This window comes from Polypterus senegalus, chromosome 7, assembly GCF_016835505.1.
Source record: "Polypterus senegalus isolate Bchr_013 chromosome 7, ASM1683550v1, whole genome shotgun sequence".
In the NCBI taxonomy this organism is placed as follows: domain Eukaryota; kingdom Metazoa; phylum Chordata; class Cladistia; order Polypteriformes; family Polypteridae; genus Polypterus; species Polypterus senegalus.
Genome location: NC_053160.1, coordinates 19,924,359 through 19,941,553, shown reverse-complemented (window position 1 = coordinate 19,941,553; position 17,195 = coordinate 19,924,359). Strand labels below are relative to the sequence as shown.

The 17,195-nt window shown below is 44.4% G+C and overlaps 1 protein-coding gene across 1 annotated transcript in view; it reads right to left on the bottom strand.

Moving 5' to 3' along the window:
• The window catches only part of LOC120532237 (FERM and PDZ domain-containing protein 1), a 176,965-nt gene that overhangs the window by 26,903 nt on the left and 132,867 nt on the right, over positions 1-17,195 (bottom strand). The window contains exons 10-12 of the mRNA XM_039758088.1: positions 13,578-13,714; positions 13,102-13,228; positions 6,219-6,314 (exon numbers count right to left, since the gene is read on the bottom strand). Of these exons, the coding sequence (XP_039614022.1) occupies positions 6,219-6,314; positions 13,102-13,228; positions 13,578-13,714 (360 nt within the window). The remainder of the gene's footprint in view (positions 1-6,218; positions 6,315-13,101; positions 13,229-13,577; positions 13,715-17,195) is intronic.

Genomic DNA, 17,195 nt, shown 5'->3' with positions numbered 1-17,195 from the left:
TTTTTTTTTTTATTGTTGGATAAATTAGTCCTGGAAATGTGTAGAGTAAAACCTCAATTATCCATTAGGGGTCGTGACCGAGGCCAAGACAGATAACAGAACAGCTACTTTAACAATGATATACTGTACAGTAGATTAGTTTAGCAAATAGTCTTACTTATTTACAAAAAAAAATCTATATTAAAAAAATATAATACAGTAATAACAAAATTAATTTATATTATATTGTAATGACCAGTGTAATAAGCAAATACAACTCAGAGGTGCTGGAGTTTTCTATGTTTAACTTGGAGTCTTCATTCCGTAACAAATGGTGCCCTGTCTTATACTCCCTTATCTGGTTTACAGAGTACATCTCCAAAACAATAAAAGAAAGCGTTCCTTACCAATAATTATCTCTTGCCCCTCACATTCTGTCTTTTTCTATACCGCAAGCACTCCTGCTTATTTTCTCCTGACTCTCTATTCCAAACTTCCTTCCGCTGGATCTTCCTTTTTCTCCTAACTTCTCCTGTCACTCATCTCCTAAGAGGCGTGTCTAACCTTTTACAGAACAGTCCCATCACTTACAGCTTTCATTCCACTCTTTCTGCTCCTCCACAGTGCATCACAAACCACCTGCACATCACAATATATTAACAAAGCATAATACATCCATCCATCCATCCATTATTCAACCCGCTATATCCTAACTACAGGGTCACAGGGGTCTGCTGGAGCCAATCCAAGCCAACACAGGGCTCAAGGCAGGAAACAAACCCCAGGCAGGGCATCAGCCCACCGCAGGGCGTGCACACACGCACACACACACACATACCAAGCACACACTAGGGACAATTTAGGATCGCCAATGCACATAACCTGCATATCTTTGGACTGTGGGAGGAAACCGGTGCAGACACAGGGAGAACATGCAAACTCCATGCAGGGAGGACCCGGAAAGCAAACCCAGGTCTCCTAACTGCAAAGCAGCAGTGCTACCCTCTGCGCCACCTTGCCATCCACATATATATATATATATATCCATCCATTCATTATCCAAACCGCTATATCCCAGCTACAGGGTCACGGGGGTCCGCCGGAGCCAATCCCAACCAACACAGGGCGCAAGGCAGGAAACAAACCCCGGGCAGGGTGCCAGCCCACCTCAGAAGCATAATACATGAGAATTAAAAAAAAAATTACAATGCAGAAGAACAATAACATTAATACAGAATAACATTGCCGTTAGTGGTTTCCATTTTTGACAAATATTTCAATTTAATCTGCATCACGCTTTATATCGTTCACTGTTTTTCTTCCTACTCTATAAATTGAAGCAATTTTGCTGTTTCGTAAATGTTAAATTATTTCAATTTTTGTGACAATTCCAACACCACATACATTCATTGGCAATAACAATGTATAACAGTTTAAATATAACAAAAGAGAAAAGCTATGAAACTCTATTAAAACTGAAGGTACGTAAGTGACACTGTGATTTCAGAATGCAGCATGACATGTGATGCTGGGGACAAATACAACATGCTAGCACAAGGGAGAGTTGTTCCAGTGTGCAGAGCTCACTGCGTATCGTGTGGCCGTAGTAATAGGTAGACTCTGACATGCACAATGTTTCTTTTTTTTTTTTGCCCTAACGGTTATTGAAGACTGATGGTTAATAAAGTGATGGATAATCGAGGTTTTACTGTAATTATTTAGCCTTGGTGTACATTAACACTTTTTTCTTCATCGTTCACTCATCATTCATGTCCTTACTAAGGATTGGCTACTTTCTCTGTAAAGAGTTAACATTCAACCTCAATAGCAAGGACTGAATATCATATTATCTTAGCATAGACCAGGAACCACAATAAGACTTCTACTCCTGTCATGATTCACAGGACACAGCCCACTCTTGACAGGGATGAACGTAGGAATACCTTAGCAAAGGCCAAGAGCTGCTAAAAAAAAGTTCAGCTCTTGTCAGGTTACAGAACACAGCCTGTTCCCAGATGGTTACTTTTGAGAGGCTTTTTCCCAAATCACCTGGATGAGCACAGCTTGAAACTGAAAAGATATACAAGAAATACTCTAATAAAGGCCTTTTGTGAACCCCTTTTCACAATTAAACAGGCAGGATTTTCTAGGTAACCCAGTAGAAGCTGGCTCTGCTGGCCTCTGTTACAGTATTTCTTGCACGCTTTTTGAGAGTAGCCAATCCCTGCAGGGCAGATTTGTTAATAATCCTTCCAAAAGATCTGTGTTCTGTTACCTGGCCGCAGCTGAAGGACATATGGCCTTCAAGCCTTTCTAAGATAGTCTGAAACAGTCTGCTCAAGCGTAGTGACCAGGGAGCTGAAGGAGATAGGTATCCCAGCAGGGGCTGAAAGATATAGAGCTCTGGCCTTTGCTAAGGTATTCTGAGGGAGTCCTCTCAAGGTTAGAGATCAGGGTTATAAGTAACCCGACAGGGAGCGACAAAATGAAGTACCACATTTCTCAAGATCATTGCACGAGATAGAGACAGCCGAGTGGGTTGGGGTGGGGGTCCTTTGATAGGCAATCCGTTGTATTTTTCAGTTGGCAACATGCCTTGGTCTGTGCGCGCACCGTGCTTTTGCTATCGAAGCATTCTTCAAAAACAACGAATCCATCATCACTACGCAACACACCATTCTGAACGCACTTCAGCATTTCTCCCAACAGTGACGTCCCAAATAGGAAAACAATTCTGCAGTGGGTGACTAAACTTAGACAGAATGATGCAACGTTAAGCAGAAAATCTCCAGGCCGTCCTCAGGCTGTACGAACGCCTGAAAACATCCAAGCTGTAAGGGCATCAATTTTGTAGTCTCCTTAACATTTAGCATGCAAACCTGCTTCTGCCTTAGGCATTTCCGACATGTCTTTGAGGACCTTAACTTCCATTCATACCAAATGATGGCAGCGCAGGGAGAGAGAGAGAGACGGGGAGAGCCATAGAGTTGTGAGTGAACATTCTGCAAACCATTCATCGAGATGCCATCAGCATGTGCAGTGACAAGGCACATTTCCATTTGAATGGGTGCTTAAATAAGCAAAAGTTTCAATAATGGGCTAAAACCAACCCTCGTGAATTTCATCAGAGACCCCTGCACAGTGACCGTGTTACAGTTTGGTGTGCCATTGCAAAATTTGGCATTGTAGGCCCTTACGTTTTTGAGAAGAAATGGTCACCATCACTTCAGAACGTTACATTGACATGCTAGAGAACTATTTTGTGGCCCCAAGTGAAAGAAATGGATGTGGTGGATGCCTGGTTTCAACAGGATTGAGCAGCAGCTCATGCAGCACGGAGATCCATGCAAGTTTTGCGGGAGATGTTTCTGGGGAAGCTGATCTCCCTGCACGGCGATGTCGGGTGGTCTTCACATTTGCCGCATCTCTCTTCGTGCGATTTCTTCTTGTGGGCCATCTCAAGTCAAAGGTATACTCACACCGACCTCAAAACCTTGAAGCCCTCAAGGATGCTATTCGCCATGAAATTGCAGCATGAGTCATGCTAGCATTCAGAAATTGTCTCAAAGAGTAGATAGATACATAGATAGATAGATAGATGGATAGATAGATGGATAGATGGATAGATGACAGATAGATAGATACTTTATTAATCCCAAGGGGATTCCAAGGGGAGTGTATCGCTAATGATGGCCACCACCTTGAAGACATCATTTTTAAAACACAGTGAATAAAATCTATTTTTTTAACCCTTTCCTTGTGTCGTAGTTAAATGTATTTTATCTTGTAGCGTTTTTGTAGAATAAACGTTTGAAATATGGTACTTCTTTTTGGCTCATCCTCTATATAGATTTCTGGCCTTTGTTGAGGAATTTTGGAGGTTTAATATGGAGTTCAGGAGTAAGCATTGAGCGGTTTATATGTAAAACAAGGCTGATGATTTAGGCATTTCATGGATTTTGTTCTTTACCAATAAAAAAGAGTCAAATTGCCCTTCATGAACGCTTTCTCAATACAACAGCATCTTCTTCAGAGCTCCAGAGACTGGAGTTCTGCTGGTAGCCCAGTCCACTGTTTAAATGGAGTTTGTCCGAATATAACGAACAGCATTTGTTGCTAGAAACATACAGTGGTAATACAGAACATAGTGGTGAAACACTGCAGACACAAACTACTAGGCTAAGAAATGTTGATAAATAAATCTCAAACTAAAAATAAATGAATACATAAACATCAGATATGAGTCATTATACAGTATCTCACAGGGTAAGTAACAATAATACAGTATAACCCAATTTCTAGTCAAAATTGATCGATAGTGTTGGTGGAGTCTTGGTTAGAGGTCAAGTAGATGATTGCATGGCAGTTAACAGTTTCAGACCGCAGGGTAAAAACAGTCTGAGGCAGACGGACATGGCATTCAATGTTTATACATCACTTGCTAAAGGTTGTGTGGTGTGATGGTCACAATGGAAAGGGCTTTCTTTAGACATCCCTCATCGGAAATGTCTATTGTGGGAGATGCCTGGAACCCATGCCCGGCCCAGACGCCCCTTTGACACTGGATACAGGGGATCAGCCATGGGATGCAAACTACGTCCCCCGGAACACTTGGTGGCAGCCCCCCTGGGTTGCATCGGGACCACTTTCTTGGAACACCGGAGCTCATCCTTGTTGGGCTCTGTGGCCACCGCCAAGATGAACTGCATGGCTTAACAAGCCTGTGTGGGCTGAATGCAGCCACAACCGGAAGTGCAGCCTGAATTTGGTTAATTACCACCTGAAACACTTCCGGGCGGGCTATAAGAGGAGCCTACAGCCACTACTCGAGGCCCCAGAGTTGGGAGGAGGAGGAGTGGTGGTGGTGGGAGAAGAAGAAGAAGAAGAAGAAGAAGAAGAAGAAGAGTGTGTTTTTGGCTGTTTATCTTTGGGTGTTTTTGGGACTCTGTGGGACCTGTGGGACATGGGGAAGGCATGCCCCACGGCTAAAGACAAAATAAATATCTTTTCATTTATTTTTACCTGTGCCACCATTGTCAGTCTGTGTCGGGTCGACGCCTATATAGCACCTTTGCCACACTATAGAGACAACGGTGCAGCTTTGGTAATGAATGAGACCCTTTAACCACATGCAAACAGGCATTGCAGCCTACCAACTGCATAGCTCCTCATGATTTTCCTAATCACTATCATCTCCATAGTGCATCTGTAGCAGCATTGAGACAGATTGGCTTTGTTCAGCCTCCTTAAAAAGTGGTGTGCTGGAGAGGTCTGTGGTAGGAGTGACGGATGTGTTTAAGGTTGAGGTGGGATTGCATCAGGGATCGGTTTATTTGCAATGATGATGGACAGGTTGACAGACAAGATTAGGCAGGAGTCCCCGTGGACTATGATGTTTGCTGATGACATTGTGATCTGTAGCGATAGTAGGGAGCAGGTTAAGGAGACCCTGGAGAGGTGGAGATCTGATCTAGAGAGGAGAGGAGTGAAGGTCAGTAGGAACAAGACAGAATACATGTGTGTGAATGAGAGGGAGGTCAGTGGAATGGTGAGGATGAAAGGAGTAGAGTTGGTGAAGGTGGATGAGTTTAAATGCTTGGGATCAACAGTACAGAGTAATGGGGAGTGTGGAAGAGAAGTGAAAAAGAAAGAGCAGGCAGGGTGGAATGGGTGGAAAAGAGTGTCAGGAGTGATTTGTGACAGACGGGTATCAGCAAGAGTGAAAGGGAAGGTCTACAGGACGGGAGTGAGACCAGCTATGTTATATGGGCTGGAGACGGTGGCACTGACCAGAAAGCAGGAGACAGAGCTGGAGGTGGCAGAGTTAAAGATACTAAGATTTGCATTGAGTGTGAGGAGGATGGACAGAATTAGAAATGAGGACATTAGAGGGTCAGCTCAGATTGCATGGTTTGGAGACAAAGTCAGAGAGGTGAGATTGCATTAGTTTGAAAGTGTGCAGAGGAGAGATGCTGGGTATATTGGGAGAAGGATGCTAAGGATAGAGTTACCAAGCAAGAGGAAAATAGGAAGGCCAAAGAGAAGGTTTAGGGATGTGGTGAGAGAGGACATGCAGGTGATGTGTGTAACAGAGCAAGATGAAGAGGACAGGAAGATATGGAAGAAGATGATCCGCTGTGGCGACCCCTAACAGGAGCAGCCAAAAGAAGAAGAAGACTAAATGATAAGAATAATCCAAATGCCTTAATAAGTAAAATCTTTTTTTTTACTTTACTCACCATCATAGTAGCATTGAAGATTTTGCCTCCATATGTTTTTAACTCTCCAAGTATCTTCAGGTAGTTTAGCCGTGCTTGTGCTGCTGAAATAAGTTGCTTGAAGCAAAAGAAATAATCATAAACACATTTAAATTAATTTGAGTGCAGCATTAGCAATGCTGCTGTAACAAAGTTTATTTAAAGGCTGCTCTGTTTTATTAATAAAATGAAATTACTTCAGCAGATGAGATGTACAAAGACAAGTAGCTCACATAGCTGTTCTGCTGTGCTGCTTTCACTGAGGATTCAGCTTCTGGCCATTCTTATTGGAATTCACTCCCATTGTCAAATTATACAGAAAATGAGTCTTTTTGATAATATGTTGTGTGAAATATTCCATAAATGTTAATTTCTATAACATAAAAATATTCCATACATTTGTTTAATTTGTATGTACACTTCTGAAGTGGCACTCTAGGTTTAAATGTTCTCCCCATGCCTGTGTGACTTTTTGTCCAGGTGTAGCACTTTTTCCTGTTATCCCAAAGACATGCATGTTAAGTTCGTATGCATCATGATCTGAGCTGTATTTTAATTTTGTGCAGTTGCTCTTTGACTTTTAAAAATTAACCAAGGCATTGTTTAAGGGGTTTGGGAGGCAAAGGAACACAATGGTTTCATTTCTTTTTAGGTTCACACACTGTTATGATACATTTTTCTTTAATATTTAAGGTTAATGTCACTGTCTCTGGAAAACACCACTAAAGGATCCATTCACATGTGCATGCTAAGTATGGCACACAGGGGCTCAGCATTTAGAATTGCCAACCAAGCATTGGACTAGATAGCCAAACACAACTGGAGGATTGTATAGTCAGCCTAAAAAAAGAATAGTATACTTCTGTCCTCTGTCAGCACAAAATCTTCTTCCCTTGTTGGGAGAATTAGAACTGCATTGTGCTATTCCTGTATTTTATGGAGGTGGAGTTCAGTCCTTTACTGCCCTCGTTTGGAGACCAGAGAAAGAGCCTGCACGTGGAGCAACCAGTATATAAGGATGGACCTACTGCCAATACACTTTGAAACTGTCGGACCTCCGTCCGAAAATCCTCTCAGTAACGAAAAATGCCAGCCTACGTAGATCAAGACTCCCACCTTGATAAGTCTGTCATCAGCTTCCCGTTTGTAACCGCTGTCACATGCGGCTGGGGGTGGAGCCCAGCCGGGATGCCCAGGAGGACCGGAGGATGGCTTGTGCCTCCTCCAGACCACGAGGGGGCAACCGCCTTGGTTGTGTTGGGGGCCAACCCTGTAGGGGCCCATGGCCAACGCCAGGAGGCGCCCCAGTGACTGAAGAACCCTGGAGCCCAGCACTTTCCACCACACCCGGAAGTGCTGGGAGGAAGAAGAATGGGGGCACCCAGAGGGCTTCTGGGCACGCAGCCGGCACTTCCGCCACACAGGGGCGTGTCCACGGAGGAATGCCGGGAAGCAGCTGGAGCTCATCCGGGGTGCTATAAAAGGGGCCGCCTTCCAACAGTCGAGAGCGGAAGTCAGGTGGAAGAGGACGGAGCTGGAGAGAGGACTGGAGGCGGCCAGAAGGAAGGCACTTGGGACTGTGTGAAAGGCCCGGACCTTTGGGGAATCGGTGCTGGAGGCACTGGGTTTGTGCACTGGACTTTGTAAATATTGTACATAGTTTGTGTGAATAGACGTGTGTTGGGTGGAACAAACTATGTCCATCTGTCTGTGTCTGGGGCCAGTTCCACACCGCGTAAACTGTCATTAAAGTAAGCTAATGTATATTATTCTCATGTGATCGTTATACTGCCGTAATCACAATGGGAGGGATATCGCCTTTTCTGTTATATTTCTATATTTTTCGGTTACTTAATATGCCACAATTTCAAAAGAACACATTTCTGGAGAGCTAATGCCTCCCAAGGAAACACATACATTTTTAATAAAGTTTAAAGTAAAAATGTTTTGCTGCTGTGCAATTTTGTTTTTTTTTTGATATTGGCATCACCATTTTACATATTCTCATTGGTCTGGTTGCCAAGAAGTTGGCAGGCAAGGTCCTCTGGAAGTGTGCAGTGTATGAAATTTGCCTGTTTAGCTTAGGCAATCACTAACATTTGTACCCAGCACATTACCAAAGGAACAATGAGATAATGACAAGTAATCTTCTGTTCTCTATAAGAATTTAAACATAAGAAGTCCTACTCAAAGAAGCAGATATTTACTAAAAACACTTTAACTATTTTGGGACAACTACACAATATTAAGATGTACTGTAAGCACGTTAAATATTATACCATTTATCTGTATGCTGATTGGTGCAAACTAAATGTCTGTCTGTGTTATGCAAGTGAACTTAGCTTACTTAAAATTACTGCTTTGTTACATTTCTCAGTCTCATCATAGATAACTAAGCTCTTCACACAGCATGGCTCCCTCAGACTTGTAATAAACGATGTCCAGCAGATGGAGCAGACGAGAACAGGCCATTCAGTCCAACAAAGCTCGCCAGACCTTTCCACTTAATTCTTTTAAATTACATCAAGTTGAGTTTTGAAAATCCCTAAAGTCCTACTGTCTACCATACTACTGGGTCACTTATTCCAAGTGTCTTTGGTTCTCTGTGTGAAGAAAAACCTTCTAATGTTTGTGCAAAGTTTACCCTTAACTGGTTTCCAACTGTGTCCCCATGTTCTTGATGAACTCATTTTAAAGTCACAGTCTTGATCCACCGTACTAATTCCCTTCATAATTTTAAACACTTCACTCTGGTCTCCTCTTACTCTCCTTTTGCTTAAACTGTAAAGGCTCAGCTCTTTTAATCTTTCCTCATAACTCATCCCCTGTAGCTCCTGAATCAGCTTCGTCGCTCTTCTCTGGACCTTTTCTAGCGCTGCTATGTCCTTTTCATAGCCTGGAGACCAAACCTGCACCCAGTACTCCAGATGAGGCCTCACCAGTGTGTTATAAAGCTTGAGCAGAACCTCCTGTGACTTGTACTCCACACATCAAGGCGCTATATAACATGACACTCTGTTAGACTTCTTAATGGCTTCTGAACACACACTGGCAGTTCATAGTGTTTAACTGAAGATACTAAATATTTCCCAGACAATATCAGTACAATTTTACAAAACCATAATTGAAAGTGTGATGACATTCCACATTGTCGTCTAGTTTGGTTCAGCAACAGTCCACTCCAAAAATAAATGAGAGCATGTTGTGAGGACTGCTGAGTAAATATTTGGCTGTGCTCTTCCTTATTTTGCAGACCTGTATGCATCTCATGTCACTAGCCATGTCAAAAGGATCACCACAGACTCATCTCCCCCACATCATCACTTGTTCCAAAAATTTCCCTCTGGTAAACATTTTAGGTCAATTAAAACTAAAGCTATTAGACACTGTGATAGAGGATGGAAGGATGGGTGGAGGCAGCTACTTTTGGGCACTGCCTCCCCCAAAACGTTAGACGGCAGCTTCCCTGGAGTGTAGCAGTACCCCGGATTCCTGCAGAGCATCCTGGGACTTTGAGTTCGGTTTCTCAGCCCTGTTGGGTACCGTGGGTGCCGCCAGGAGGAGCTGTGAAGGGACCGGAGGAGCCATGCCTCAGCCATACTCACAAGTTACAAGGATGGAAGCTCCAAAGCACTTCCGGGCTGACGAAAAAGTCAGTTCTCCATCCGACCCGGAAGTGCTAGCAAGTCACTGGGAAGGAAGGACAGAAGCACTTCTGGCTCGAGGACTATATAAAGGACTGCCGAAAACCCAGGAAGTGAGCCGGAGTAGGGAATTGTAAGACAGAGGGAGGTGTGGAGGAGAGAATTTGGAATTATTATAGAGATTTGTGTTTAAATATTATTGTTATTGGTGATTTCTTGCCTATTTATTGGTGGCTGTGGTGCTTGAAGGGCACTATTTAAAAGAAGAAATTAAATAACTTCTTGGTGTTTTAACCCGTGTCATGTGTCCATCTGTTGGGGAAAAAGGGGGAAACAGTGCCACCTAGTGTCCACACATTGACAACACCTCAACAGTTTCTTTCTCTGAGCCGTAGTCCACGCAAACCAGTATTTTATCCTTTCTCCCTCGCTTACTAATGTGTTCTCTCATATTGTATGAAGATGTCTTTCAATGTCAAGAATACGTAACATGTATGTGTGTGCATATGCATACACGCTACATGCTCACAGCTTCATTTGCACATCATCATTGGCGCCCGTCTCTTTATAATTGTTATTTTTGATCTGTTTATAATGTATCCATGGCTGGGTGCAAGAATGACAGGTCGCAAATAGCAGAGGAAAAATTGTAACACCAACTGGGTTGTCACGTTTAATAAAGGAGATTAAAACAAAATACCCCTCTTTGGACAGATGAGACAAAACTGGAGCTTTTTGGCAAGTCACATCAGATGAAAAAATGATGCTTTCAAAGAAAAGAACAGTAAACCTACTGTGAAACATGGAGGAGGCTTGGTCATGTTTTTGGGACTGCTTTGCTGCATCTGAGGCAGGATGTCTTGCGGTTGTGCTGGGAACAATGAAATCTCAAGACATTATGGAGGGAAATGTACTGCCCAGCATCAGAAAGCCCTGTCTCAGTCACAGGTTATGGATCCTTCGTTGAGCCAAAACACACAGCTAAAAACACCAAAGAATGGCTGAGAAAAAAACAATGGACTATTCTGAAATGGCCTTCTATGAGACCTGATTTGAATCAATCAAACATCTATGGAACGAACTGAAACATGGAATCTGGAGAAGACCACCTTTAGACCTGACACAGCTGGAGCAGTTTGGTCAGGACGAGTGGGCTGAACGACCTGTGGACAGGTGCAGACATCTCATGGAGGGCTCCAGGAATCGCTTGTTTGCAGTGATTGCTTAAGGGTCCCACCATATTTGTCCATGCCATTTTCAATTGTGTTATATGAAATAGTAGCTGTCCCCCACGGCTCAGGCCGCGTAGAAGTGAAACAGGACAAATTTTAAAAATCAATAAACAAACAGGGCGGGCGGCACAGTAGCACAGTGGTAGCGCTGCTGCCTCGCAGTTAGGAGACCTGGGTTTGCTTCCCAGGTCCTCCCTGCGTGGAGTTTGCATGTTCTCCCTGTGTCTGCGTGGGTTTCCTCCAGGTGCTCCGGTTTCCTCCCACAGTCCAAAGACATACAGGTGAGGTGCATTGGTGATCCTAAATTGTCCCTAGTGTGTGCTTGGTGTGTGTGTGCCCTGCCCAGGGTTTGTTTCCTGCCTTGCGCCCTGTGTTGGCTGGGATTGGCTCCAGCAGACCCCTGTGACCCTGTAGTTAGGATATAGCAGGTTAGATAATGGATGGATGGATAAACAAACAGGTATTGCCGGCTAAGCAGAGGCAAGGTATGCTCCAAAACACAGAGGTACAGCGACTTGAACGGAGGCTGGCGTGTGAGTGCCAGGCTCCCCACTCCTGACATCACGCTTCAATTCTCCCTTCGGCTTGCAGCGTTTGTCTTGGATTAGTGCAAATATATCGCTCCTGCGAGCAAACTATGATACTTAGTGTGATTAGAGAAGTTGCAAAATCAACCGGAATGTTCAAGCAAATTATAGAAAAAAACTCAATCTAAATCTGTTAAGTACTTCTTTCTTTCGTCAGCTAAGTAGAAGCAAGGTACCCTCCAAGGCTGGCGCGTGAGTAAGGAGGGCCCCACACGGCTTTGCACTCCTGTCGTCACGCTTTCCCCCTCCCCTCGGCCCACAGTCTCTGTCTTGGATGAGCGCAATTATATGCTACTCGATTGCAAGCAAACTATGATACTTTGCACGATGGCAAATTATAGAAAAAAAAACCGATCTACATCCATTAAGTAGTTCTCTTGTGAAAACTGGACAGACATACAGACAGACAGACGTTGGATTTTATGTATATACTAGCTGTGTAAACCCGTGCTGTAAAAAGCTCGGAGTCCTAGAAACTATTGAAATCGTCAGAAAAAAATTGAAATGTAGAGATGTCAGGTAATTGAAAGGAACTACTCTGAGCGTCTCTCACCTAGGAGGATTCATTTTGCTGACATACTCGCATCGCTTGTGTATTAGTGGCAGGAGGAAAACTTAAAGGGATATAGTTTTATTGATGTGCTCACCTTGCTTCTGTATTAACAGCTAAGTGAGTGACTCTTTCTTCAGATGTTTCGTTTGGCCGACATACTGGCCTCACTTCTGTATTAACAGCTAAGTGAGTGACTATTTCTTCGAAGGTTTTGTTTTGTCGACGTGCTCGCCTTGCTTTTGTATTAACAGATAAGCGAGTGACTCTTTCTTCGGATGTTTTATTTGGCCGACATGCTGGCCTCACTTCTGTATTAACAGCTAAGTGAGTGACTATTTTCTCAGATGTTTCGTTTTGCCAATGTGCTCGCCTCACTTCTGTATTAACAGCTAAGTAAGTGACTCTTTCTTCGAAGGTTTCGTTTTGCCGACATGCTGGCCTCACTTCTGTATTAACAGTTAAGCAAGTGACTCTTTCTTCAAAGGATTCGTTTTGTTGACGTGCTCGCCTCTCTTCTGTATTAACAGCTAAGTGAGTGACTCTTTCTTCAGATGTTTTGTTTGGCCGACATGCTGGCCTCACTTCTGCATTAACAGCTAAGCGAGTCGCTCTTTCTTTGAAGGTTTCGTTTTGCTGACATGCTGGCCTCGCTTTACCCCGACTCTACCTCTCACTTCTGGGCCTGACAGAGAGACCCACACACCTTTGAAAGGCACTAAATGAAAACCTTAATGAGTTATGTTTGGTTATTAGAAATGTCCAGCACTTCTTAAACATACTTGAAAACGCAGAGCAGAGGTGCACAACATACAAAACAGTACAGAGTTTCACAAATGAGATCTGTTTTACCTTTTGTCCAGGTTCTGGGAAACTTTGCGACATTTTGATGTGGTAAGTGATCGCTTTCTTAAGGTCTTTTTCTCGCATGTTTCGAAGCAAAGTGGGAGATATGAAATTTTCAATTCCCCAGTCTTTCCTGTCATAAAAAATAAACAATATTTAAATGTCAGAACTTTATTAAAACAATAATAATTGTTGTCACTTTTCCTATATTCAGATTGGAGGACTGCCAGTCCCTGTGACGCCACTTCCTGGTCGTGATTCTTCTGGTCTGGTGTCCTCTTAAGGGGCAGCGCTGCCATCTTCCAGTCACTCAGCGTCTTGACTGAAAAGAAAAGACCTGCAATACCTTTTGCCTTTTTTCTATTTTTCTTTTGACCACCAAATATAAGAGGGTTTGCCTAAAAGGTGCACCAACTCTTTCTAACTGTCCTGTCTTATTATGACACCTTCCATGGCCCAACTAATGAATTTTTTTCACTTACTCTATATATTTCAGGGAGAACTTCTGCGGCTGACCACAAGCATGGATGCGTTCCTGAATCTGCAGGGCTGCCAGCCGCAGAGCGACATTACACTTCATTTCAACTGCAAACCTCTCATGAAGGACATCGCTGCAGCTCTGGAGAGAAAGAACAGAATGTTTAATTATATACACTGCCATTGACGCTCAGTGTAGTGGCTTTCTGAAATACAATGAATTTGTTACATTTAAAGTAGAAAACATGTCAGGTTTGAGTTAACAAATGAAAAATGAAAAATAAAGAATGGTGGTTTAGGACTTGATAACAGTATGGCTGGATTCAGGAATAATTTACAGCAGATACTAAATAAAGATGGTGCCAGAATGGAGTGAGGCCTCACACCTTGCTCCCTTGTGTTGTTTTGTGGCTTTACCAAAAGTTATAAGCAACTTGGCTGACTCTTGTATCCTCATTTATTAACATCTACCTGATATGTGAATCTGACTTTACTCTCCAAGGTAGACATGGATGAGTTTCCATGAACAGACAGCCTTCTTGTGCAGGAAGAACATTACATTTACTGTCTAAAACTGCTAATGTCTGACTGGAGTGTATCGCCCAAAATGATCAAAGTGGAGGTGAGAGCTTTGTGATCGGACATATGAAAGGAAAGTCCTGCCTGCTCATTGTAAGAAGCTGGCCCTCAGCATCTTCAAATGGCACACTATCATTATTAACCTTAAGAGAGACTTGTGCACAAACCACCGTGGAGCTTCAGTCAGTTGATTCAGTTGTCAGTTGTGTTTAACGAGGACTGAAGTGATTTACATGAAACTGAATTTGAGCAAAACTCAGTGTTTCAAATCGCAAGAAAGGAATAAAAAATTGAGTTTTACTTCCAGAAACATCTGTGTCACTGATGCCAGAAGAAAGGTGTTTAGTGTTGTCTGGATGTATTTATGTGATTTACATCTGCACGTGTCTTCCTTTCATTTAGTATTTAAATAAAGATCCTTAGCAAAAAAAGAAAAATCACTTTTGTTGACATTTTGTTGAGCCACCAGACATCTTCTGGTAGTGCAACCTCTGACAACTTTCATGTTTCAGTCAGCATGTCTCCCCCTGGCTGGGGTTCAAAGTCGTATTTCTGACTTCTTTTGTACACGTCTGTGGCATTTATTTCTGTTAATGTTAATTTTGTTTACTATTTGCGTTATTCTTTATTTTTGACTGTTGCTATAAAATGCATTGGTTATGTTCCATGTGTTTTGTGAGTGGTCCCCCAAGCAGTGAGGTCACCTGCCAGTCACCACCAGGAACTGCCCTCTGCTTTATAAATCCCATTGTTCTTGGCAGTCATTTCAAATGCACCAGGGAGTGGAGTGTTTATTTGTGTTTTACTTATTGTGAGGTCCTGGATTTTTGAACCTATGCTTTGTTTTTGATATAAAGTTTCTACAGTATATAACAGACAGACAGACAGACAGACAGACAGATAGATAGATAGATAGATAGATAGATAGATAGATAGATAGATAGATAGATAGATAGATAGATAGATAGATAGATAGATAGATAGGAAAGGTGCTATATAATATATAGATAGATAGATATATATGAAAGGCACTATATAATAGATAGTGTGGAGGACTGCTGGCTTCTCATGCCGGTCCTCACCCCCAGGCCGCCAGGAGGAGCCCTCCCGACAGCAGGATAGTGCCCCGAGGTCAAGCAGGGCCTCATGGACTTTGTAGTATTTATACACAGTCCTACTGGATACCTTGGGGGCCACCAGGAGTCGCAGTGGGGGGGCTTATGGGCTCTTTTGTGCCTTATGACCCGGGAGTACGTCACGGTCATGTGACGGGAAGGAATGGCGTGCTCCCGGGGTGAAGTAAAAGACTGATTGCCCTGACCCGGAAGGAATAAGAAACTGTGGACTGCTGGGACAGGAACACCTCCGGGTCAGGGACTATAAAAGGACGGTGCCTCAGTCCAGACACTGAGCTGTGCTGGGTGGGAGAGGAGCAAAGTGTCTGGGCGAGGAGGAGTAGTTTATAGTATTGTTGTGGTATTGCATTTAATAGTTTAAATATATGAGTAGTGTGGGAGGTGCTTGGTGCACTGAAGAAAACAATAAAAGGTCTTGGACTTTTACCTGGTGTCTGGAGTCATACCTGAGGGTTCAAGGGAGCACTAGCGCCCCCTACTGCCACACTGGCGTAGTCGGCAGGATTCTCTGGCCATATGTTGGCAGGAGACCTGCACTTAAAACAAATTTTGTGTTGGCAGACAACCCTAGGAAGGTCACGCATCGACACACGGAGGTGCAAACACCACCCACTACGGGAGAGCGCTGCTGTTGAGCCTCTGCTACTTTGGACCGTGATGGGGAAGAAGACGAGGAAAAAGAAGGTCAGTACCCGCGGGGTACAGAATATGACCGAGGCCGAAATGACCTGGGCTTACCTGACTGGGAGCGAGGAGGACCGGGCACTAATAAAGGCTAAACGAGCTCGAGTGGCCCAAAAGCAGGAGCGCGGTCAGCCATCGAGCGCGCCGGACTCCCCAAGTAAACGGGGAACACCGCTGCCGAGTCCGGAGGTAGGTGCAGGGAAAACGCCCGATGCAACGGGGTGCTTTTTATCCTGTTTTGCAGACGCCCGCATTCAGAATCTCAGCGGCGTCTCAGAAGCCTGCCTTATGTTCCGGAAAAATGACCACGGCTCCCAGAAGGCAAGCCAGGACGCGAGACGGCTAGCGATAGCTCCATACGAGGACAACAGACTGGTCACCCGCAGTGCATGCCGGGAAGGTGAAAGAAACTCGGAGTCCTCCGACGAGGTCGTTCGTTCCCTGACGGGTCCGAGCCTCCTGGAAGGGGAGGGGAAGGCGTGCAAAGCAGCGGCTACACAAACAGCAACCGATAAAGAGAGACGGATTGTGGCTGAAGGGCCTGCCGTTGAAAAGGAAAAGGCAGATCTCAGCCGGCTCGGAGTAGCCAGCCGTTCCTCTGAGGACTCCAAGTCCCAAGAGCCTTTGCGCGACCCAGCTGAACACGTGCCAGGAGGGGACGTGCTCATTAGTTCCCGGCTGGAGGGTAAGCGAAACGCGGAAGCACAAACAACTCCGGCCGTAAACATTAACTGTTTGGATTTACGGGGGCTCGAGGAATACCTCGCACCCCTCCGCCGGTTTTTACAGGAATATAACAATCTGAGAAAACGAGTGGAGGAACTAGGAGCAATGGCAGCAGCACCTGTGAAGGCACTGATGGACTTCGTGCAGCGGTTGGGCCAGGAAGCTCCGGAGTTGATCGATGTGGGAGTGCAGGTGAGTCCGTCCCGTGTCGTAGAGTGTAAGGGGACACAGTGCGATCGGGCACCGCTGAGAATGAGTAGCGGTTGTCAAAGCACCGTGTGCCTGACAAGAGAGTGGGGCACGATGACCGAATGGTCGGGGACTGGAGCAAACAGCCCGGGGCATGCGCGTGGCGTGGCTTTCCGGAGCAGTGCAGCCCACCAGAACCCGACCGGTCTTAAGTGCGAGGTAGTGCCGGTGACAGGAGCGCTAGGGGAAGCGGCGATCGTGCCGGTGCAGCTGAATAGTGCTGTTCATCGGAGCGAGACGGTGCTAATG